At 40.4% G+C, this 25539-nt stretch overlaps 1 protein-coding gene across 3 annotated transcripts in view; it reads left to right on the top strand.

Annotated features, from left to right (window-relative positions):
- The window catches only part of cpne5b (copine Vb), a 129081-nt gene that overhangs the window by 43596 nt on the left and 59946 nt on the right, over positions 1 to 25539 (top strand). For 2 of the 3 annotated variants that reach the window (XM_030051460.1, XM_030051459.1), the window contains exon 6: positions 1087 to 1163. In XM_030051460.1, coding sequence (XP_029907320.1) covers positions 1087 to 1163 — 77 coding nt within the window. Of the gene's footprint in view, positions 1 to 303; positions 319 to 1086; positions 1164 to 25539 lie in introns of all 3 variants that reach the window. The other variant, XM_030051461.1, reaches the window with a different exon arrangement.

Here is a 25539-nt window from a genome sequence, read left to right as displayed (position 1 = left end):
ATTGGCAGAAACATTTTTTGGTCAAAATAATCAGTTTAAAAGATTATTTTATGTACAGTATTTGGATAAAAGGGTTTGTATTTTTCCATCACAAACTTTAATTTGACCCATAGAGACATCTTATTTTAGTTTGCTTACACAGCATGCCGTCTGGCACAGCATGCCGTCTCTCTCTACTGTCACTTCCTCCTTTCAGCAGTGCTAGGGGTGCTAGGTATTGTACGGTGTTGTGTTCCTGGTATATGATGTTTTCTGTTGTTGTTATTGTTATTGTTGCTGCTGCCTGCCCAACCTTTCTGGAAGCCCGTCGAACTCAACGTAGGTCCCGGAATCTCTCTCACTTCTGACCCTGTATGGCTGCTGTCTCTCTCCCCAGATTATTGATTCTTCTCTGAAGAAGAAGGATCTCAGGCTCAGTAGCAGTCAAACATTAGGGAGTGTCAACAAACTCGGCATTACTGTAGAGAAACAACAAATAAAGCGAGATCTTTCACTCTGACTCTGCAGGCACATGGTTAGGCTATTTTTTACAACAGGAGTGAGTACAATCAGTGGACATGGCAGACCATTGATCTTCCTGAAACTAAACAAACTGCAGCGTGATATTGAATCATTTAGTGTGCCCTGTTTGTCACGACCAAAGTTAAGGTCTCTTTGGTGTGCGTCATCCTACACCATTGCTGTGATTAGTTCAAACAAAACTTTGTTGGAACCAAACACGGGGCACAATTCTTCGTCTGTTCTGTGCCCTCCATTTGAAAATCAATTGTCTAATTTACCAGATCAGTGCTGTATTATATCGAGAGAATAAGTCTGGTGAAAGAGATGACTGTAGCTGAAACCATGTCCCGCTGTCTCTGAAAACTTCTCGACATTAATTACCCCTCTCCAGCTGTTTTTGTACACGTGTTTTACAGTTTTATGTCGTGGTTGTTTGAAACCCCTCATTTTCCTTAACACCATCTTCTCCCTTCTGTTTGTTAAACTCATCAACTCATAGTTTTGTTTATGTACACCATAACACCCCACATTTATTGTCACTTGTGTTCTACCAGCACCAACCTGTATTCCCTTCCTTGCTGCCAGGACTTTTTGGGTCAGATGTTCTGCACTCTCGGGGAGATCGTCGGATCACCAGGCAGCCGACTGGAGAAGCCACTGGGGTAAGTTACGAGTTTCAACCACTTCCTCCTGGTGAAAAACCTCTGACTCAAATTATGATTGTGGAAAGGGATTTTATTTAAGATGGGAGGATGTAATAAACCCTTCTTTCCGCACACAGAATCAGAACCATTCCCAATCACCATTCCAGAATAATCATCAGTGATTGTCTGTCAATTACATTGCTGTTTTCATTCTCCAATTTTTTAGTTGGCTTTGATTATCTAACAGGGGAGCACAGAGGCAGGCAGGGCTGGCTTGTAGGCTGGCTTTGTTTGGAATGAGCCTGTTGTTTCCGAAAATGAAATGGACAAAAGTAGATGCTCATTACTCAAGGGTTTAGCCTGGTTAAATAAAGAAAGAAAGATGAAAGGCGTATATATGTGTGTGTGGTGGGGTGTAGACAGGGAAAGTGAAATAGTGTGACTCGAGCAGGAAAGAAAGGGCATGAGGAAGCTTGAGGGGGAGGAAAAGAGTGTGGGTGATTTAGAGAGAGACAAGAGAAGGAAAGACAGACACATTGATTGGAAAGAGAAGCAGAGGAAGAGAGGGTAGACAGAGCACATTCTACAGATGTTTTCAACAGATAATTATTGTTATTAAAGAAAAGAGCAAAGCACCCAGTAAAATTACCCAAATTAATGCTTGTCTCCTCAGCTTGAGCTCCCAGACTGGCTGAGAGAATCATGTAGGTTTCTATTTTTGTGAATCAGTGGTGCAGGACCAAAGGTGACGAGCAAAAATGCACGGGGCATGGCAATGAATTTGTGGCAACTTGGTGGCCCGCTACACATGGTACATCTGCTGTGCAGTTGAAAATCGAGCCCAATTAGGAGGAAAATATTTATGTGGGCCAGCCTTCAATCATGACCAATCAAATTGTCTCCTTTCCTTCGCTCTAAAAGCAGTTCATTGGGCATTACAGCCTCCAACAGCCAGGAACGCTCGCAGCACCAAATCTTCACCCTAGAGCAAACTGATATCCTCACGTAGATGGCACAAAATTGCCAAAAATACACAGCAACTTAAATAAGCCGCAGATGGCAGATGATTTTAAATTGGCTTTGGAAGAGATAACGCTTTCGGTTAATGTGTTCAGGTCCTTGGAGAACCATGGCCCAATATAGGAAACAGTTCAGTGATAGGCTGTTAGGCGAACAGCCAAACAGCATTTTGGCGGTTGAACCGCAGCAACAGTTTAGCTGTAGGATGGGGATATCCAGCATCCAGTGCATACTGACGGTCGGATGACAGTCATTACAATCACAGACACATATAGTAGTTAGAATCAAATTATATCTTAACTTTGCATGCTTGAAGGCTTGATATTAAAGCCAGATTTGCCGATATATCATCCCCAAAAAAGCTGCAAAAAGCAATTACATTAGTGCACTGTTCAAGAAGATGCTGCCTGTTTTGATTGTATGTTTTTTTTTTTTTTTTCTCAGGGAAGTAGAGGAAAGTCTATTGCTACACTGTTGGCAGGCGTACAAAGACTAGGGGCCTATCTCACAAAGCAAGATTAGTTGGTTGGCAAGCTAACAGTGGGCTTTTCGTTTGTTACAGTGGCGTGCTTTGAACTGGAGTAGATAACTCGGGTAACTTGTGCTGCACAGCTAACCTGCTCCCTACAAGGCTATGTTGAGGTTATCACATTCAAATATATAAAAAGCCTACCTCCTGACCAAGCACCTCTGTAAAGAAATGGCATCAACAACCCTTGAGGACCATGTGGGCTCAGGTGCACAGACAGGAAGAAGGGAACCTTTCTTCTTTCCCTTTTTGATTTATTTCAGCAGAGATATAATGAATGTTTTCAGTGACATTCAATGCCATTTCCCCACTCTGGCTATTAAGAGAGGCCTCTATCAAATACCAGATAGCTTACATTATTACTATACTATAGTTAGCCTGCCAATAGTGAGTAAAAGTAATGGTGCATCTCAAGTGCACGGAAATTATTTTACAAGGATTCCCAATAATGACTGATACCTTAGATGGCACTTACTCCAGAATGTAAGACGAACTTTGCGAATAGAAAATCGTTCAGCAGCCTCCATGTGACCCCTCAATATCAAAGGATGTTAACATCATATCCTGTGTAATGATAAATAATTAGTTCCTCTTTAGAGAACATAACAAATATTAGTAATCCATTTATTTTTCATACATCCCTCTTCTACAGTCTACTTAATATGTTGGCATTGTGGGTAGCATGCTTACATGATTGCACAATTGCTTATAGTCCAGTTCCAATTTCTTTTTATAGTTTTGCTATTGGTTTTGTGAAGCCATTGGCAGGCAAAGATACCTCAACCATATCTTGAACTTGCTTTGCGAGACAAATCCCAGTTCAGAGGGAACTGAAGACACTGAAGTTTGAAGTTTGTGGCAGGGCCAGAATGTGTAGCCACAATTGTGACTGATCTGACTGAGATGTGATATGGGTGCACATTTACATCTGTTTCTTTGTAATCAAAGGCCATCAGACATTTACCCCGAGGCGGAAATGCTCAGGGCCTTGAAGTGCAGATAAGCCTGGTGGAGAGGAGTGAAACCGTGGGGCATGTGTGAAGCTGCATGGAAATATTGATCATCAGCTTCATAAATTACGTGGAGAGGATGTGAAGCACTTGTGTTTTAATCTTCTTAGAGAAATAGCCATTGGCATAAAGGAGCTGGCAGACACACACATAAACAAAGACAACCAGTGAGCAGAAACAACCAAAAAAAAAAAAAAAAAAAATGCACACTCACAATGGTGCACACACACCCTTACACAAAGAAAGTGATGCATTGCACCAGTATAGGTGTCACACAGTGGGGTTTGTTTTCATATTTCTGTGCTAATGAGAAATCACTCGTATTCCATTGCTTGAATATGTCAAGAGATTGGTCTGTGCTTTGCTCAGCCGACAGGAGAGACTGTCTAGAACATTTATTATTTCTCACATCTCTCCTGATCCGTCGTCTTGTTCTCTCTCTACCTGCTACTAGTCAGGCTTTATTTCTCTTTCTCTGATACACATACACACTCACAAGCATGCACAAACAGATACAACATGCAGTATGTCCTTGTGTCAGGAGTGAGTACAGCTGTCTGCATGCCGTTCTGTTGGACATGCTGTTATGAGCTGTGCACCCTGAGCCCTGACCTGCAGCTCCATGCTCTGTCCCCCTGCTCACTTTCTCTTCTGTGTCTACAAGCTTCAGGTCTCTGTCTCTGTTTGACTTGCTGTCTCTCTCTGTGCCTGCCTTTATGTACAAGCACCACGGCCTTTATCTCTTGAAGTTTCACAGCTCAAACAAACATGACTTCCTGTGAGAGAACAGAATATTAACATTAAGACTGTCATATGATTCATTTTTTGAGTTAATCACAAGGTAGTCGTGAACTAATCAAGATTGATTACATACTTAAAATGCATTAAATTACTTGATTGCTTACAATTCCACTTTTGTATGGATTCCTCGATGCAATCTGCATGATGTTTTTCAGAACGTTGTCTTAAATAACGCTGATGGGTCTGCAGTCCATGGCAACAGTTGCAGTGGTCTTGCACTGTTTTGACAGATTTGCCCTTTATGCACTCCACATGTGTGGTTTGAAGAACGTCGCTGCTCGAGACACTACTACGATCATTGGAAGTACTAGCAAAAACATGTTTGGCATTTAGCTGTAAACTCGTGCTCCAACATAACTTCAATGTCGCAGAATGTAGAAATGATTTTATTTCTGTCCAGAGATCCATCAGGAAGATTCCTGAAATGTCATTCATTTTGTTTGTTATGAGTTTTCAACTAACTCGGTGCTGGCAGCAGGTGCTGTGCCATTTGTGACGTCAAGGGGGGTTAAGGGTCAAAAGTGGTTAAAAATTGAACATTGTGTTAATTTGTGTTCATTTTTTTTTTTTTTTAATAATACTTTGAGCTCCTCAAATTAATTGTATGTTTACACATTTCCTTTGACAGGTTTAATTAAAATACATTGCAATTTAGAGCTGAAATGCATTGCATGCATTATAATTCTAAATCTCTGAATTATTTTTGGTCTCTGTCAACATGCATGCACTTACACAATGTGCCTTGTGAAAATGGCACATGAACGCATAAGTGTGCATTTTGATCATGTCTCTTTGTACTCATCCACTCTTTTCAGCTAATTGTATTGCCTTTAATCTTCCTGAAATGAATACTTTTTGAATTGTGAAGCAGCCATTGTGTTTTTCATTATTGTCAAAGGCACTAGAAGGTAAAAAGAGAGAGTGAGACAGAATGACCACTGAGAAGGTAGCTGTGTGTGTGTGTGTGTGTGTGTGTGTGTGTGTGTGTCTGTGCTTGTGTGCGTATGTGTGTGTGTGTGTGTGTGTGTGTGTGTGTGTGTGTGTGTGTCTGAGTCTGTGTGCATGTGTGTGTTAGGGACAGACGGAGGCAGTAACAGTGTATAAAAATCTTGATAGCAGTCTGTTATTGTTAATCTGAAGGTAACACAATAGCTGGCTGGCTAGCAGGTTTTTGACACAGGTTGCCACTGAATATGTGAGAAGAAAAGACTAGACACTATTCATTAAGTCAGCAGAGCCTTCCATATTGATTGATTTTGGAGGAAATGTTGGTTAGGGTATTCTGGTGTAACAGTCTTGAGAAGGCAGATTTGTTTTGTTAGGCTCAGAGAAGTAATTAACATTGACTGGCAATGAATGTATCACACTGTGTGGCCTCAAAACCACTTGGCAGTCTTTGTTTTCTGCTCTGTATTCTTCACTGATTCCCTTTGAGATCACTCAAGCACACAAGGAAGAACACACATCCATACACACACAAAAGCATGCACTTACATACACACTCCTAAAAGTTTAACCAGTGCCAGGATGTGCGTGCACATGTGTGCTCATGTTTATGCAGGATTGCGAGCACTTGTGTAATGCAGAACCACATTTGGAGGTGTGAATTTGATTTCAGCCAGACAAGCTTGCATTATATTAATCTCTCTCATGCCATGAAACTATAAATAAGAAATGATGTTGCCTTTTATAAAGTCAGCTGAACCAGATGACATGTTTTGGATCAGCGAGACACTCTGCAGCTATCATGATGTTGCCATGGGCTCCAAATCAATTCTGATAAAGAACTTGATATGCTGTGGAGGTGGGAAATATAGTCTGGCATAACATCACCTGCTAACAAGCTGCATGGAATGGACAGGTCACACTGGGAAAGAGGGGGTGCCACCAACACCTGCAGTACTGCAAACAAGGATGTGCTGTATTAGTCAAGCCAATGTGTTTTTACATGTGGCTTCTTTGTTGATAACACATTTCATGTACTGTAATAGCATATATAAATTTCAAATTAATTGTTTCACAGGCTCTGATGAAGGTTACATGCAAAAATGCATCAGTGATGCTAGTGAATCTTCCAGTACCGCAAGTGATAGTCGAATATCCTTTTCCCACAACACCAGATGCACCAGACTCATTTTAACCCTAATGAGGCTGTCACAAACAAATGCAAATGGCTACAATGAAAAAATCCACATACTGTATTTCATCAAATAAAAGCTGGTACCCAATAATGGCACAAACAAATAAAGCTCAGGCCCCAAATAGAGGACAGGGATAAAAGCAAGGATGATTAAATTCTTTAACACGGAACCACTGGAGGGCCAATTCATTGAAGTATCATCGGGAGCTGTGTAAGTCACTGAATTTTCCACAACACTGTCCTGGGGAAGTGTACAGACACCTCTCCCTTCAGTAGGGCAATGTGAAAACACCTCTCTAGTGATGAACCTTGCAGTTATAAGTCAGTACAGTCAAGGTCAGCCATTTTAGGGGACATAAGCATAAGAAAAACACATTTTGAGCAGAGGTGATCTTTAATAGTCTTGGTTGTACTGGCACACCAACTATAGTACTTAATCTAAGTATTGTAAAAAACAATCTTGTGAACGATTATGCTGAAATACTGTATATGACACCACCATTGTTATACACAGAACATGGTGACCCGGTTGTAACCATCTCCAGAGACATAATTTCACCTTAAAAAGGGACATTCTGCCGACATATTTGTGCAGTATGTATTCATGTTTGGGTGCTGTGTATGTCTGCTCTACATGTACTGCACATGCAGTCACAGAAGCCAGAGAGGCTAGGCTGAAATCTCCCACCAGAAAATGCCAGGTCTGTCATGCAGCAGGGAGTGCAGTGTTTTAAATCGAATAAGAAGTCTACCCAAACTCTACTTGTTAATAATGTATTCCTCCTACTAGCAGCTTTACCTCCTGTGCCAGCCCCCTTTCCCCAGAAAATGCCAAGATAGCGCTTATCGCCAGGATAACACTGGTGTTGAAAATTGCAAAATTAAGTCAGCCACACCCCTGAGAAGATATTGCCAGTTCTTAACGCCTAACACTTCACCATGAACATAGAGACATAAGACCATAAGTCAGAATCCAATCCAAAATATGATATATCATATTACACAGGTTAAAGTTACATGTCAGGTTAGGATTGACAACCTAAAATGTGAGGCATATCTTGTATCATCGTGCCCTCTGTGGGTCACAAACTAATGGGTAACCCGTCTGCACCTCTGCTGACTGGAGCCAAGAGCCAATAATGACCTGGTGCTGTTGCAGGGTTCAGAATGTGGGGCAGAAATTTAGGGAATTAGACCTAATACGAGAAACATCACATAGAAAAAAAAAAGGAAGCGAAAAGAAAAAAAGTGACTATATCACAGTTTCAAGGCTAATATACACTTAGGATACATATGAATCATAATAAATTGAATATCATCCAGCAGTAAGTGTCAGCTCTCAAGAAGGTTTGATGGTAATATTAAAAACACAAGTCTAAGATCAGCGGGAGAACGTAAACACTGGCCTAGCAGAAACACATTCAGCCAGTGAGGATGCAGCCAGTCAGAATCCAACATGCTGCAACAACACAAGACCAGAGCACGGAGGTTGCACAAATCCATAATGTTTCATTAAAAAAAATACTAAATCACAGAACAAATTTTAGTTTAAGCTCTTCATTGAGCCCCTGTGGTTCCGCTGAGTCTGCGTTTAATTTGCCTCTTCAAGCTGACTTTGCACTTTTGTTTTTAATGCAATGATCAAGGCTTTTGGATGTGCTACTGCTCTCTTTCACAAATCGCATTAGCAAACAGGATCAGTGGTTGCAAATCAGAGCTCGCCAGCAGCAAGAGATGGACACTGTAGAAAGGAAGTTAAACTTGTGCTGCTGTCAATCTGCGGTTGAGCACAGTGTTGTATGCAAATATCGGTTCTCATTGTGACTGGCGGTGTCTTGGTTCAGTGACAGTCAAAGCCTGATGGGGGAGTGGAAATTACCATTGTTTTTAATGGTTTGTCACCCTGCTAAGAATACGTTTCTGGGGGAAACAATGAATACTGCTTATCATTTAACATTTAACATTTTAATATTCCGAATATTTTGTATATCTGAAAATACTGAAATCAGTGTTAGACTGTCAGAACCCATAATAATTGAACCGTTGTTTGGAGGCTTCATGTTTTAATTTTTAATATTTGTCTTTGACAAATTTTCCTAGTTGGCATTTTAATTTATATATGGCTTGACACATTAGTTAAAACTTTCATCCCATAACTTTTTGTTGAATCTAATCACTATGATATATGGCATCACAACCTGATGCAAGACACCACCCTCCCACTCCCAACTACTAAAATATTCCAATTAAACTAATTTTAAGGAAAAAGGAGAAGGAGAAGGAAAAATAGAGGGAAATTGTGTATGCATTTGTGTGTGAGAGAGAGAGAGAAAGAGAGAGAGAGACAGAGAGAGATGAAGCTGCACAAGACATTTGTTTCATCTCAACATCAAACACTCTGTTCTTTTTGGACTGCCTCAGATTATACAGAACTGTATACTCTCTTGCCATAGGCTCCAAATCCATGTTTTATTAAAGAGGACAAAATTATTATTACTAAAGTTATATCCCATTCTGCACTATTATAGAATATAATATGTATCCCATTCAATTGCCCTATATTATTAAAGAAACAAAGCATTTACTGGTTATATCAGACCTGTTACTTCTGATTTGAATAAACAGGAAAAATCTTTAAGTAGTCACTCTTCCCTTGTCGATGGTTGAATTGAACAGTTGTGAGACATAATTACTTTGGTGGATTGTTTGTGAAAATCGGATTGGCAAGCTGATTGAGGGAGTGAGCGATCGAGCCAGCGAGAGCGAGAGAGGTTCGCATTTCTTGCAGTAATAAGCAGCAATATGGGGAATTATGTTACCATAAGGAGCATGAATTACGATTATCCAAACATTCAGCTAGGTATTTTTGTGTGCCGCTCCTGTGTAGTTTGCTTGTGTGATAGCAAACAGTGTGTTTACATAAGTGAAAAATTAATTGCACCAGGCATCCTTTGGTTTATGCTGTGCTTGCAAGGAAAAAAACTAAAAACAAACAAAAAAAAGTTCCTTGCAGAACAGAACAAATTGGTGAGACATTTGCTGGTATGCAGATAGGGTGGAAGGACATGGCCTGAATGCAGACAGTTTGATCATCAGCTAATTTCCCTAATTATTTCAAATTCCTGCTCATTCCTTGAGAATAAATACCAAGGTGGAGTGTTGAACTAGTCCCTATGCATTAAGAAATTATGAGGTCATTTTCTTACTTTGCATTGCTGTTCATTATATTAGTGCATCCTTTTACAAAAGTGTTATTGTGCTCATAATGAATAAAAATCGGATATCTACAATTTTACCATGGTCTGGGTGAATACTCGATTCTGATTGACTGCAGGGTGTCCGTTAAAATGTGTTATAGGACACCTGTAAAAAAAAAAAAGTTCCGGTCAAATAGCCTGATTGTTCTAAATTATTGCGCTGACTCAAACGCCAGTTGGTAACCTTGGCAACAGAAACTCAGAACATATGTTAACATACGTTATTTTACAGTTTATTTATCACAGCGGCAAGACACTAGACAAAACATGAGTGATTTTGTAGTTTCCTTCAACCTATTTGGTGAATTTGATAATTTTGAAGACTGGGATGCAGCAGAAGAGAAAGAGAGAAGAGAATATAAGAAGGAGATGCGACACAAGGAGGTGACATCAGAGGAATTGAACACTTTAGAGGATGACAAGGACGAGGTAAACACAAAGAAAACCACGAAATGGGCAGTTAAAACATTAAGAGACTTCCTGGCTCAGAAAAACATGGACATCAACTTTGAGAGCTACACTGCCACTACTCTCAATGACATTTTGCGACTGTTTTATGCCTCTGTCCAGTCGACTAAGGAAGGAGGAGAATACAGTGTTGCCAGTTTGAGGAGTTTGAGAGCCGGTATCGGACGGTTCACGACTCCGCGTCGTCCATTAATTTCTGATAATGGACACCTCGTCGGGCATTATCCCTTACTTAAATAATTTAGTAAATAAGTAAATAAAGTAAATTTAGATGTCTTGATCAAATTACACTAAAATGAGCAGTGTCAAAGGTCGTTATCAGTTTCAATTCATGCTTTAGGCCAAGGTCTACACTGTACTCAAAATTTTCATTACTCTCAGCCATTTCCCAGTTTACTTTGTATATTTTGTTTGTTTGAATGTGTTTATCGTACTCTACCCATTCATTTTTATTCGTTTCATTTTGAAAATCAAGTTGCAGGGACACAAACTTGCTTGACATAGGTAATCCATCACAGCGAACATTCTTGCCCTAATTAAATCATGTCAAAGTTATTATCATTGCAGATCTGCAGGTGCATTCGGGGGCTGGTGGGTGGGTCCAATACCTGAGACTTCCAGGAAAAATAAATTTCCTACTTAGTAACCATAATTACATTTTCAAAGAAAAAAGCAGAGAAATTTGCATCAAGTCCACTTTTGCGTATTGTTTTTCTTCCATGTTTGATTTTCCTGTGAAACAGCATGTGTGAATGCAATGTTGATTTGCAGCTGACTCAGACTTCCCAGATAATCACACCATTTGGCCACTCCGTAGCTCCATTATAGCACATGGGGGTTAATTGACTTACTCAAGAACAAATGATAGACAAAAAGGCCTACAGCCAGCTACCACAACATGCAATGGTCAGTTTTGTTACTTACAGTTGACTGTTTACTTACTTACTTACAGAAGATTGTTTTGACCATGCAATGTTTGTTTGAAATGAGATTGCATTTTCCATGAATCCTCCAGGAGTGTGTCAAAACTGTGTTTAGCATTTATCATGTTTTGCATTACAAGTAGGTGTTATACCGTATTGATCTGAATATCAGACGATATTTTTTCCATTGAAAATGCCCAGAAAAAACGCCCTCGTCTTATATTGGGGGTCTAAGCAAATACACATGTATTGTACTTGCATATGTTCCATGCTTGAATGTGTACACTTCCCCCGCTCTGGCACGGTTGGAAGGGGTGTGCTCCAGCACAGTACGGGCATTCATGCACGAGCACATGCATGGTCACGCACGCGGCGCACGAACGTGGATACAACGTAAATCATGCAACTTTCTTCCTGCCTCCGCAAAATCGTTTAATGCGCAGCGCGATTACCGGCGAATGGCCGCGTCGCGCAATCAATAATCAACCATGTTGTCTGTGTCGCTGTCCATTGTGCTGCTGCAACCGCGTATAAACAAAAGTTGATTTATGGTGAAAGGTATATATGGCAGTCTGTGTGCGCCGCGGCCGACCTGACCGGGTGGGCGCGGTGCTGACCGAGGCACCAGCCGGTATCAGGTGGGCCGGCTGGTGTGCGCCGCCACCTGCTTGAATGTAGCAGCCAGCTGACATGCCGCTCCGGCTGTCAGTTGGACGCTTTCTGAAGTTACCTCTGAAACTGTCAAGGTAAATAAACATCCCTTAACCCTGGCCATGAGTGCAATATGAGACGGTGGCGGTCTCAGAAAGAAGAGCTAAAAAATGCCCACAGCCAGAGAAGGGCTTTTTGTGGTCCACAAACTGGTCGATTCAACGAGATTGACAGGAGGGTGTGTGATTTTGTGAATGAGAAACGTAGTGAAGGACTGCCCGTTACGAGGGCTGTGATGCAGCAAAAAGCACTTGAAGCTGCCACAGAGCTCAACATACCCCGAACTGAGTTTAAAGCTAGCACGGGCTGGTGTTGCAGAATGTCCATATAAAAAGTATTTTTCCAAAAAAGGGTCTTGAAAAAGAGGGGTCGTCTTAAAATCAGGGTCGTCTTTTATTCGGGTCAATACGGTAAATAGAGTACTTAGTAAATGGCATATTTGAGACAAAACCGGAATTCTGCAGCAAGGGTGGAAATGACAAATACTCCTCAATTAGGAACCACGGAAGAGAGAGAGATGAAATGAAGATAGAGGAGTACTAAATGAAGTCAAGGGGAAGGGAGATAAGGAGAGGAGAGGACAGGAGGATGGTGAGAGGGGGTGAAGAGGAAGAGGTGTGTTTGAGCGAGCATGGCCTTTTATTGTGTGTATAGTCCCTGAGTATCAATGTACAGTACTACAGCAATGTAGTGCAATGGGAGGAAATGGTTTTTGAATGCGAATAGAGGCATGTATGCAGAGGCAGGATACCCAGCTGGGTATGATGACAAACCAAGCCAGACACCACAGTCTGCCTGTCTCTAACAGTTGGCCCCAGGCAGTCCCGCATGAAGCAACAGCCAGGGATGTTTACATCCGCATCATAAGAGCTTTTGGGTCAGTATCCAAATTTAATCACATAGTGTCAAGATTTGTCACTCTTGCAGAGATTTGTAGCTGTCAGTTTGTAGAATGTGCTGCTTACATGTGAGTATTATATCAGTGCTTGGTGAAGAACCCGGATGAGACTAGAGACCATTTGCGAAATAACGATTTTGTTCTCATTCATTCTGGCACTGAAAGTTTAAATCCAGAGTTCATGAAATGCTATGTATACTGAAATACCTGGCTGTTCAAATCCTCTCTATTGTAGTTTTGTTCTCCAAGTATGAGTCTAAAGTTTTCCTAAATGGTATAGTCTTCATCATTTCATTTGGTGTAACACAACATCTTTGTGATAGCAATACATTGGCATTTTGATAATTATAAATGCACACATGCTTTCTGGGTGCTAAACAGGAAAACACAACCTTAGATGTTCTATACATGTTTATAACATGCCCCTTATAGGTGTATTGCGCTGCAATGTGTGCTTTAAATTTGAACACAGTTGTATTAGGCACTTTGCCACAGAGATCCATGAGTATGAGCGTTACTGAACGGTAAGCATGTTCGCTCTGAGCTCATTGGTATGACTGTGGCCTATAACACCCACAACAAGGCAATTACAGCAAAGTAAAATGCTTTCCACAGCAAGGATATTTTCAATTCTCTATATAGTTTTCTCTCTCCCCACCTGCTGCTCTGTGCCCACCCAACTCCACCCCCATCCCTGTATTCTTTCCTCTTTGTCAGAGATTGATGTCTCCCAGAGATAGATGTGGCTAATATAGCAGTAACTTAGCATCCATCTCTATTTGTGAAGCTGATGAATGGGGGGAATCTCTATATACTGGCTCTGAGCCCTCATTCCTAGAACAATCTACTTTGTCTTTTTCGACAGACAAGTCAGTCCAATGCTATTGCCAGTATTCTCACAACATTATTCTTTTAAACTGATCCACAATCCCATATGCCGTCACAGTATCGCCCCTCACCATTTAAACGGCACAATAGCTTGAACCATGCTTGAATTTCAAAGCGAAAATATAATCAACCGTCTCATAGCCTCTCATTTGCTTTCTATTTCTGTAAACACAGTTGTCTATGTTTACTGCAATTGTATTTTAAGTACTAAATTGTGGGCTGTTCAGATGACGATGAAATGCACAACAGGCTGAACTGTTGGAAAGCCACAGTGGGATCGGAGGCTGCAAATGTGGCCTCATGCCACGCTTCAGTTCTCCAGTGTAGCGTTGCCACACTTGCAGATCGTGTGCTTCAGATGCCTTTAAGCCCATTTGTTAGAGAGACAGAGAAAAATGCACAACAATTTTGAATTGCCACAAGCAGCGTTTGTGAGAAACAAGTAAAAGAGGGACCTTCATCAGGATCAGAACTTATGTACTGGGAGGATGTAATATATTCAAATCCTGCAAGTATGTACACTAATTAAGAAAAGCATGAAATTCATTTTTACTGGTGTGATGCCTCTGCTCTGACATTTGGCAGGTACAGAGTATGATTCTGCTCCCTGTTTTTTGATTGGCTGTGGCACTGTTTAAGCAAAGGAATTTTATATTCTGTGAGCCATTTCCTTGACACGACACAAGCTACTAATGCATCCTTTAACCTCTCACATGGCTTTCAGCATTCCTCCTGTCTCTGCTGTCGTATTTGTTTCAGACCTACTTTTAACCAAGGACTTGAGATGAAGATTCACTTACACCAATTACATTAATAGATTATACTGGCTTTCTTCCCAGTGTAGCACAATTGATTTATGCTTTCTTAGAGGGCACTTTGCTGGCAAGACCTTGGACACAGTGCAGACACATAGTCGCAGCTGTGAATTTCTGAGAATTCAGTTTTCCCAGGCAAAAATGCATCATAACTGATACACAAACATCTATTCACACCAGCGAGCTGTCCATTTCAATTAGTCTTGGCCACTGAGCAGCTCCACTTAGCAGTTAGTGGTGAAGCACATTGCTCAAGAGCACCCTGGTGGTAGCTGTTGAAGGAGAGGAGAGTGATGTTCACTCAGCTTATCTGTCCAGACTTTTCCAGGTGGTTTGAGAATTGAACAGTGTGATTCTGTATACCTGTCTGGCTGCCAGGCATATCCCTCTGTCTGCTTGTGTCTACTTCTTTATCTTTACCTCTATTTCAATTTCAATTTCCGTCTGTTCTTCTTTCACTTGTCACAAAACCGTATGTCTCCTTCTGTTGGTATGGCTACCAGCTATTTCTAACCCAGGTTTGCAGTGCGCCCTGCTTCAGTGTGGCTCATCATTACCTATCTAGGATATGCAGGTTGCACATGAACACAGGCCACTGAAAACACGTCTGCTGAAGCGGCTCCAGTTGGCATCTTCTCTGGCTGACATTTTTGTGCGATAAGGCTCCTCTGTATTTTTAGCTCCTCTGAAAAAAACAGCAACCTTTTGTCTGTTGTTTATGAGAGTTGAGTTTTCGGATTTGTGAAGCCTGCATTTCATGTTACCTGGCTTTGTGGTTGAATATTTCCGATAATAGCCCAGTCAGCTAGTATAGCTTTTAGTCATAATCTGCCATAGCTTTGGCACTGGTGTTACCATAGTGACTGGAACTACGTAACTTAAGGAAAGTGTTAATTAAGGTTAGTATTCATTTTTAGATGTCTTCTCTGCAAGCTGTGTGTTCATTCATGAGTGCTTGCATGTGTGTACATATGTCCTTATGTATGCATATTCTGAGTTACTGGAAAATTGTGATACATAAGCTAATGATTGCTTTGTGTTTTTTTTTTTTTTTTCTTTTTTTTCAATTATAGGGGTAACTATTGTCCAATGAAAAGCTGACATTCTTTTTCTTTAACAAACGCAAACACACACACAGATACAAGCACATATGCATGCAGACATCACTGATTGCCTTCCCTATAAGCAAACAGACAAACAGTAGGAGATACAGAAAAAAAAAAAAATAAACAAAAAAATGTTAAGTGGAGTGCAAAGGTGGCCAAAGGGAGCACAGCAGGATGCAGTCATCATCGGTAAGGATCGATCGCCAATGTGTTACAGACAGGCACACACACACACACACACACACACACACACACACACACACACACACAACCACAAACACACACACACACACAGACAAACACCAGAACTCACACACCCATCTGTTTCCCTCCCCTGGCATAGTGTGCTAATGGAGATCTGGAACAGTGGCTTGATAAAGCTGTCATATCGCCTCTCTCTTTCTCTCTCTAACACAGTGTGATAAATCAAGTCTTTCCAGTGGCATCACTTTCACAAAGACTCCTCTCGCTGCTTACACAAAAACACACACACACACACGCGCGCGCGCACACACACACACACACACACACACACAAGGTCAGTATCTGTCGGCTCAGGCTGTAAAAGAAACTATTCATAGCTTCTCAACACAATCTATTCACCTTCCCTCTTTGTTTTTTTCTTGTATGTATCGTCCTCTCTCTCACTCTCTCTCTCTCTCTCTACAGACACACACACACACACACTCACACGTCTCTCACTATTGGTTCTTCCATTGAACCCAGTGGCAGTGCTCTTATGCAGAGATGCTCTCTCTCTCTCTGGGGAAGCCTTCTCTGGTGGCCCAGGTCACTGCCACAAGAGTAATGTCTGCTCTGGGAATAACCGCCCCTGGAAGCGGATCTCTATCGAGACAAAGATCATACAGTAAATATGAGGTATAAGACTCGTTTCCTTGGGGGTTGTAGTGGTCAGAGAAGAGTAATGGCCAAGAGCTTAATTACTACTAGAGGGTCTCCTTTTCCACATGAGTACCTAACCTCCTCTTCCTCCTCTCTATCTGTCTTCTATCCCTGACTCTTCCTCTCCTTAAGGTCCAGGGTGATGAGTAGCCAGTGGGTTTTACTAAGACCGCAAATGGCTCTCCTTCTTCTGGGAGGTGAATTGTACACTGCATAAGGCTAGCTTTGTTATCCAGGCTCCTTTCACAGAGAGGGAAAAGCAGCATGCAGCTTCTTTGTAAAAGGTTAATAACGGCCCTTTTAAACTTTGCTTTACATCCACAGCCTATGAAATGTTGTTCTCTGCAACTAGGCTACAAATAACCATGGATCTATAAGTTGTGGCAGTGCTGCTGCTGTTTAATGTAAATATTTACGGTCCACTGAACACAGAGGTAATTCACAATCATGTGTAAATAACTGCAAGTTGTTTATGAATTTCCCCATGAATGAAATGAGATTATCTCTGGTTATCACTGTACATGCATGTGCATAACGACATGTATGTGTGCACAGTACACAACAGACCACATTTTATGTCCAAGTTTACTTCCATGCGATGCTGGTCCCTCTGCCCATTGGAAAAGACACCAAACACTAACATACCATCAGAGAGGCAGCAAGATGCAAGGCTGGCTGTGACAATAATTACTGTGGTATTATCAATGTTATTGCTATTCCTAAGATGGTCAGTAGTGGTTGAGGTCACACTAGATAACGTACAGTGAGTAAGAGGGGCAGTAAGATAACCGTCCTTACGAACAAAAAGAAAGCACGAAAGAAAGAAAAAAGAAAGAGAGAAGCAGCAGAGAGACAAAGACAGAAACAAAAGAAGCTCTTCCACCACCCCCGCAGCTCATGCTGTTGACACGGCAGACAAGCCTTTGATGCTGTGATGGAAAGTGACGGCTGCAATGCCCAGGGCAGCCAGCGACTGAGGGGCTAGGTGCCTGTTCTATGTGAAGTGAAACGGATGGTTCAGGGGTGCTGAGTGCTATAAAAACGTGCTCACCAGAAAGGGGGTTATCGCCCAAGGATTATTGGTTTGCTCCAGAAACCTCTCCGGTAGCAACAGCAGAGAATTAAAGGGCAGTACCGCCCAAAATTCAAAGCTTGACCAGTGTTTTGAGGACATTTATTTTTAAAGGCAAATGTCAGTAGCTGTTCCTTATGTAAAAATTAGTGGACAATAATCGCTTGAATTTGAAATCTTTTAGATGAAATTCTCCAAAGATGTGCACCAATTGTGTATCGACTTAATGAGGAACAAACTGAAGCAGTAAAGGGTGGCAGCCTTGCTGTGGAATTCATTTGCTTTAAAATCAGTGCTAAAATATTTAAGGCTTTCTGCCAACACCTGCCAACTCACAAATGCAGGTAAAAACTAAGTTAGGTGAATAACTGTCATATCTACAGAAGTCTAATACTGAGGCTTTGATTGGTTCATGCCAGAGTGTGTCCTCTTGTCTAGTCTTTTTTTTTTTTCTTTTTTTAAAACAAAATGTAAAATTTTTGTTCTCCATTCCTCCCTGGTCTGCTGTGCGGCTGCAAGGTGTAATAAGGCTCAGAAAGCAGAGTTCATTTCTCTGTAGCATAAAAAACAACCTATTTGTGTTTGATGCACACGGTAGCACAGTGAGCATAGTGAATGTAAGAAAAAAGATATTAAACCTGTGACAATATTTCCACATAGTCTAGTTTGTTCTCTTTGTTGCTATACAGTACTGCCAGGAACTTCCTCGCAAACAGAAACAGCACAAATGAATGTGTTTCTGAGTTGTGACATTCAGAGAGCGAAGAGCATGGCAACCCTTTTTGACAATTAATGGTAAAAGTGAGATATATTACAGCATTCTTAATGAGTAACTGAAAATCTTAAGGAGCCAAAAAACAAGTTTGCAACAATACCATTCGCTGTGTTGTCCCACAATCTTTCTTTTAAAGTTAATTAAAATAACTACATGATGTCAATTTTCTCCCCATTATCCTGTGGATGAAACACACTGCACATAGGAGCTCTGTGGTGCTTAATGTGTAAAATAAAACACCACCCAAAAGCACTGCAACGCACATGTTGAATTCACAACTTCTGGTCTCCTAAGTAGGAGCTTAAAAGGCTGCTTCTTAGCACTTGAAGGCAGCGTGAGACACTATTCATCAGTGATTTCAGTGAAGCACTCAGTACCAAAAGAGCAGCACACACTAGAGCTAAGAAACGCTGTAATGATTGACTTAGCAAAGGATAGAGCCTAAAACAGATGAAAATTAAGGTTTCAATAAATTATTGGCTGATGAGATGCCCATTTGAAAATATTTTCCTGAAACTGCTTTTGCACAACCGTACTTCAGTCCTGTGAGAAAATAGTGGGCCAAGTTAAACATTTGCAATCATGTGTCATTCTGCAGAACCTAATAAACTTTGACTGTTCATTTCATTTGAGATTGGAGGCTGCGCAGTGCTTGTTAATGTTTTGAAACCTGAATTCAGCAAAGCAGGTCTCAAAGCCTTCGTTGATCAGTCCAAAGGGTCTTTGTTTCATAGCTTTCAGTCCAAGTCATAGCTTTTGCATTTTTATATCTTTGTCATTATTACTAGAGCTGTGAAGTGGGCAGGGTTATTTTGGGCCGATAAGGTTCTAGAAGTAAAAATCCTATTCAATTTCCCTGATACAATGTTACGTGCCAGCTTGTTTGATCATTTCCAACACTTATTTCAGTGGACATGAAGCAAATAAGAACTTTGTTTAAATAATGTTGGTTCATTGGGGGGAAAAAAGTCAAAGGTAGACTGTCACATAATAACTTAAGGAGAAACATCAAATACCAATTGTGAGGCTTCTGGTGCACTGCACTGGTGAAGCTGAGACATGCAATTTTGAGTTGCCTTTATACACAAGTTCTTCAATCATTTCAATCATTTTAATGTGAAATACATTATAATATAACACAGAATATATCTGGATATATTGAGCAGTTTAAGCTAGCTTTAGTAACAGTTGATGAGGCTCATGGGTAGTGTAGCAGCCTATTTATTGCCATTTGACATACTGAACCAACAGAAAGCATTATTTCTCAGAAACAAAGTTGAAACATTTAGTAGTGATGGCCATAACATAAACCTATAGTACAGTTTATATATCCAGGAGACTCCCGTGATTCAGTGTTGAACAATATGCCAGTTTTTGTTAAAAATTAAATTCCAAATGGGGAAAACAATGGGGAATATACTATCTTTATAATATCTATAAAGATCATAAGGTGCATTTAGTTACATTTTGTGCAATCCTTTGATAGTATTCTAAGAGAATGTTTCAGCAAGTGAACATTCAGAAACTGGCTGGTTCAAAATCCATTTACCACATTGTCCAAGTTCATTTCAAGCCCTTGTACAGTATGTCACTGAGTATAATTTTGCCCATCACTGTTCCTGTCTCACACAGTGTGGTGACCAGAGGGCCCGAGGAAGACAGATTGGTGAAGATATTTGGAAGCATTTCATATCAACACTGGCTTCTGACAAAAAAAAGAAAAAAAAGAAAAAAAAAACTTCTTCCTGGGATGGATTCCGAGTCTAAAACTGGAGTGGAGTGGGAAGCCATGTGCTTATTAGTAGTTTGCACATTCAGCTTTGCTTACGTACAGTGACCATAATGGTATAATCAGTGTTGCTTCCGCCTATATTAAACACATGCCCTTGTAGAGCAGCACAGTAGTCAGGACACAATGCTGTGTGATTGATCCTTCTTTCTCAGAATCATCCCTATTCTTCTGGAATGCAGCTTTTTAACCAGGGTTACGTTTTTAAGTTGCATATTTTCTGAGATGTATGTATGACTGACTGGACTCCTTATTTATCTGTCATTTTTCATGGGGGAATAAATGTGGGAGTAAATGTTTACATTTAAATAGCATATTTGAATGAATACTATATATATATATATATATATATATATATATATATATAACTGAGAACAGATAAGGAAGTTTTCAAGAAAAATTCACTCGTTTAGAGTAAATAACGTAAATAAAATGAGAACACAATATTGAAATGCTTGGCTTAAGGCTTTGCAATATGTTGGTGATTAGCTGCATGTTGGTACCTGTCTTCTGACTTCAAAATGTCAGCTCTGAGCAAGTATGTCATATGGGACAGAAACATTAATGCAGTGTTACAGCACAACACTCCCAATCTGATGACTAACTATTTTGTTAGCAAGTCTGGGTGAGAATTCATCCAGCATCAGTTCCCTTGTGTCCAATGTCTTGGAGCAAAACTGCATTTCCTCCTCCTGCGGACAGCATTCATTGTGGCTCTCTCATTGCTGAACATCTGTTAAAAAGACAACTTTTCTCTCCTTGTGGACTCAGTTGTAGCTATCAATCAACATGACAGATGAGCCTTCCTGCACTAACGAAACAAACTCAGAAGTGCTGTGGAGGATAGGCTGCTCTATTGTGTTACAGGGCACTTTGATTTTTAACCTTGTGATCTCGGCGATATGCTTAACCCCACTTAACAGGAAGGGATGGGAACCCACAGAGCACACCTCTCCTGTGTGTAGCCTGCCTGAACATTTGGAGACACAGTTATTTTGCCAAATAACATTGATTTCTCTCCAAAACGAATTAGAGGACCTAGCAGCGTTGATGGCAAACAAAGCATTACAGAGATTGGCTGCCATTGTTACAATGCTAATTGCCTGTGGTGTCATTTGCTCCACAGAATGAGGAAAAAGCCTTTTTTTCCATTTCACCTTCTCTGTGTTTGCAGGTGTAAACAAAAGAGACAGAGGGAAACATAATGAATTTTACCAAGCCTTTTTAATGTGCTCCCTTTTGAATATTGTGATCTTTCAAACACACTTTGTCCCATTTGTTTGTTTGCTTGTTTTTTTTTTTAAATTCCATTTCCAGATGTACGCTTTGACAGTATGTGCTGTGGCAGTTGAAAAGGCCTGAGAGAGAAAAGCAATATAGCCACAAACTAAAAAATAAGGCACATCAATCAAGAAACCAACTGTAACTAATTATCACATATCTGTTTCAACTGCCTTCATTCTTAGATATGAATAAGGCAGCACTACAAACACGCAGCTTCTTTCCCTTGAAGGGTATGGCAGCGTTACTCTTTGATATTTTGATATGTTCTCCACTTGAGGCCTGATGACTGCTGGGTCACTCTCTCTCTCGCAGGCAGAAGTAGAACAGAGAAACTGTAGCAGCCATTCCAGTTCATTTCTTTGCTTTCCTTGGTGGCTGCTTATTCTCTCCCTCTTCTGTGTGATTAATGGCATCTTCTCTGTGGTGGCTGGTGTAATAAAGTCAAATGAGGTCTCGAATGGCTAAGGCTTTGTAGAATCAGCAGTGGGTAATTGAGGAGGCGGATGTCTCAGGTGGGGCTGTGTGTCTGTTCTCTGACTTTATGGCTCTGAAATAGTGTTTTGCTTCTCCCTTTGGCAGAGTTAGTGAAGTCAGTAATTGTGTTAGGGAGACCTCGCTTCTCTGCACATAGTGGTATGTTTGCAGGATTGTACTGGTTTTCTGTTTTAACGGTTACAGCGTGGTGATCTGGAGGAAACTTGTGTCGCTGATCGGTTTGCTTGCTGAAGAGTACAGTTGCAGAGAAGTCAGAGCTGAGGCTTTGTGATCCACATTATCTCCTTTAACCAAGAATGACGTCTTTGTGTCCCTCACAGGGATGTTTTGCACGTTTTAATGCAGTGTGTTGCCGTGGTTTCCTATGGGATCTCCAGAGAGGGAAGCTAAAGAGGCTGAAACCTGGTGCTCTTTATTATCTCCTTTCACAAGGCAAACCTTTCCAGTTTCCAGGGCATACACATGTCATTCTCCAAAAATTAGTTGGATTCATTTTGTGAGATATTTTTAAAGTTGTGGTGCAATTTAGGGAGGTAAGACTCTCTAACATGTTGATACTTTGTGCAGCTCTGTCTCCACTGTCCTTGAGTGCAGAGTGAACACAGCCTGGCCTCTCCGGGCAGCAGCTCTGCCTGTGTCGGCCTGTTTCTACAACCAGGCTGTGCTCACTGAGTCTGGATCCAGTCAAGGGTTTTCTCAGTTTAGTCTCAGTCTCAATGCTTAGGTATTCTGCAAGTTTGCATTCTCTAGTTAAGGCAGACTGTACTTTTAATTTACTCTGGGATTTTAGTTCAGATTAGTTCATTCCAGTCTTTTTTGTTTGGCCAGATAAACTGAGGGCTGTCTTGGTGTTTTGGCATGTTCACTGATGTGAGCTCCAGAATAAGCTGGCAGAAGGCACTCTTTTTCTTGTTTATTTCCTGGCACTGAAGAGCTTTATAATGATAAGACTGGGGATTGCTGATTTTATAAATGGCTATAAAATGTGATGGTTCTTTTGTGAATTATGATTTAAAAATTCACATTGTGATTGTGATTCTTTCCTTTGTCAGATGTAGATAGTTTCTTTCATATGTGAGAAACAGATTGTCTGTGGAGCCAAATAGGCAATTCAGGGAGGTTAATGAGTAGTAGGAGCGCCAGAGGTTTTAAAGTCCTTGGGGGAATTTCACTGATCAAAATGTTTGCTTCCCTCTGGTTCAGATTGGGTCTTTTCTGCTAAAACAAAAGCCTAAAAGACAGAGGTCTGCATAGGCAATACGACCTGAAGATAGATAAAGGAAATCAATTAAAGGAAGACTGACTGGTTTGACATTACAGCCTGACTGGCTGTTCATTGATTGTTTACTGCCAAGATCTCCATCAACATTTCCACTGAGGAGACTAATAGTCTTACACAGTTTTTAAAATGTTTTTTGTTCTATCATTGTCAATCCCTTTATTTAGTTTATTGCTTGCACATTTAGGCTGGATGTTAAAAGTATTATTCATCTCAGTCAGACTGCTTGCAGCTTAAACTTCCTTGCAGGCTGAGGATTTACTTCCATTCAAACTCACATTATTAATACCGATGCTACTAATCACATGCCCTTGAGTCAACCGAAATAGTATTAACATTAGTATTAGTAACCATATTTCCACTATAGTGCAGCTTCAACAAAATTATATATAGTAACCATGTCCAAGCTGTTTTCAGTCTGACTTTTAATGCAAGAAACTGGATAGGTGAGGGAGTACGGATGATTCAAGGTTATCAGATTCACCTATAGATCTTAAGGCAGACACAGTCTGGCATGATTTTGTGAGGAGTTCAGTTTTAGTGGCCTCTTTGATATGGAGCTACCCCATACTGCTTTTGTGTGGTAATAGTCACGCTGTGCAGAGGGTTTAAGATGGTTTAACATAAAAAGGAAACTAACAAGAGTCCCTCAAATGCTTTCTGCTCTAAACACCCGATGTCAGGTCTGTCTTTTCAAGGAAAATCCTCTGGCACACAGAAAGTCACATGCATTATGTTAAACAGCAGGAACAGCAGTTTGTTTGGAATAAATAGAAGAACTGGGTAGTTAGCATGAGCAGCGATTATCATCGTGGCTGAACAGACAAAATTGCCAACAACAAAAACTCTAACTCTAACTCAGAACTGTTTGATTTTGAAGTGACCGATGGAAAGTGCAGCGCAAAAAAACATCAGAGCAATTACTGCCAAGCACCATTTCAAAGAGGAAGAGTGGCCGTAACATTATGATTACTATGAACTATGAATGTGGCCCTAACTGCGCAAAAGTAAAAAAAAGTTTGGTAATTGCATTATTATTATTATTATTATTATTATTATTATTATAGATAGTTATAGATATATATAACAATTTAGAAACAAATCAGCGTTAGGTTAAGGGTTAGAGATTCTCTACATGTAAGAGAATCTCTAATCCTTAATTACATGTAACTAATATATATCCAAATATTTCAGTAAATTTTAATATCATAATATTTATAAGCACTTAACACTTATAAATAAAGAAATAATCATTTGTATATGTTTACTTATTTGTAAACACTTGACATATGTGTCTAAACATTTTATAAGTGTAGGAATGAAAATCTTTAAAATATTTATTAATGCCTTCCACTTTAGTGCTGTCCAGGAGCCCCACCTCAACTCCTCTGTCCAGCCAAAATACTCCATACTCAGCTTAATGAGTCGATCTCACCGAGGAGCACCAACACTCATCCCAGCAATCACCGCTCTCTGCTTCCTCCTGCACCTTTCCTACGTGACCCAGAAACTGATATTTGTGCAGCCAGGTTACCTTGTGCCTCAGTGATGAAGGAGGCAGAGGAAGACCGCACCACTGACACTGTTTACTGATCATTAGCCGCTGTCATAGTACTAAATTTATAATGAAGCAGCACCCTTTATTTCAAGATCAATGGTCTGACAATGACAGTAGTTTGCACTGTTTAGGGTGTTAGCTTGACTGAGGAGAGATTTGAGTTATGCTAAATAGATAATAAGAAGATAATGCCAAAAGTGCTGTCAGATTTAAATGAAGTGGATATTTTCAGTTGCAAAGAACAGAAGAAATGTCACACCAGAATCACCGCAGTGTTTAAAATTAAATGAAGTTTGAATGGTGCATCTTTGAATTACGATGAAGTGTGTTAATACTTTTTGCTGCAACTGTATGTGCACATAGTACTTTCAGATACAGTATGACTGTGTTTACATCACTGAGTAAGTAGTTAGACTTACTGTAAGCCATGAAATCTTCTTAAAAGTGAATATCAAGTGCATATCCATAGTAATGCGACTTCAGCTCATTAATCTGGATTCTGAATGGCAGCAAGGAGATGATTTAAAAAAAAAAAAAAATCTAATGCCAACAACTTGTCCCTCTGCCTGGGCTAATTGGTATCCCCACTGTCATGCTTGGCTGAAGATACTTCAGCCAGGCAATATCAGGGGGATAAAGGAAGAGCAAGAGGAATGAGGTCAATGAGGCATTT

This window comes from Myripristis murdjan, chromosome 5, assembly GCF_902150065.1.
Source record: "Myripristis murdjan chromosome 5, fMyrMur1.1, whole genome shotgun sequence".
NCBI classification, from domain to species: domain Eukaryota; kingdom Metazoa; phylum Chordata; class Actinopteri; order Holocentriformes; family Holocentridae; genus Myripristis; species Myripristis murdjan.
This window is presented reverse-complemented; position numbering and strand designations above follow the sequence as displayed.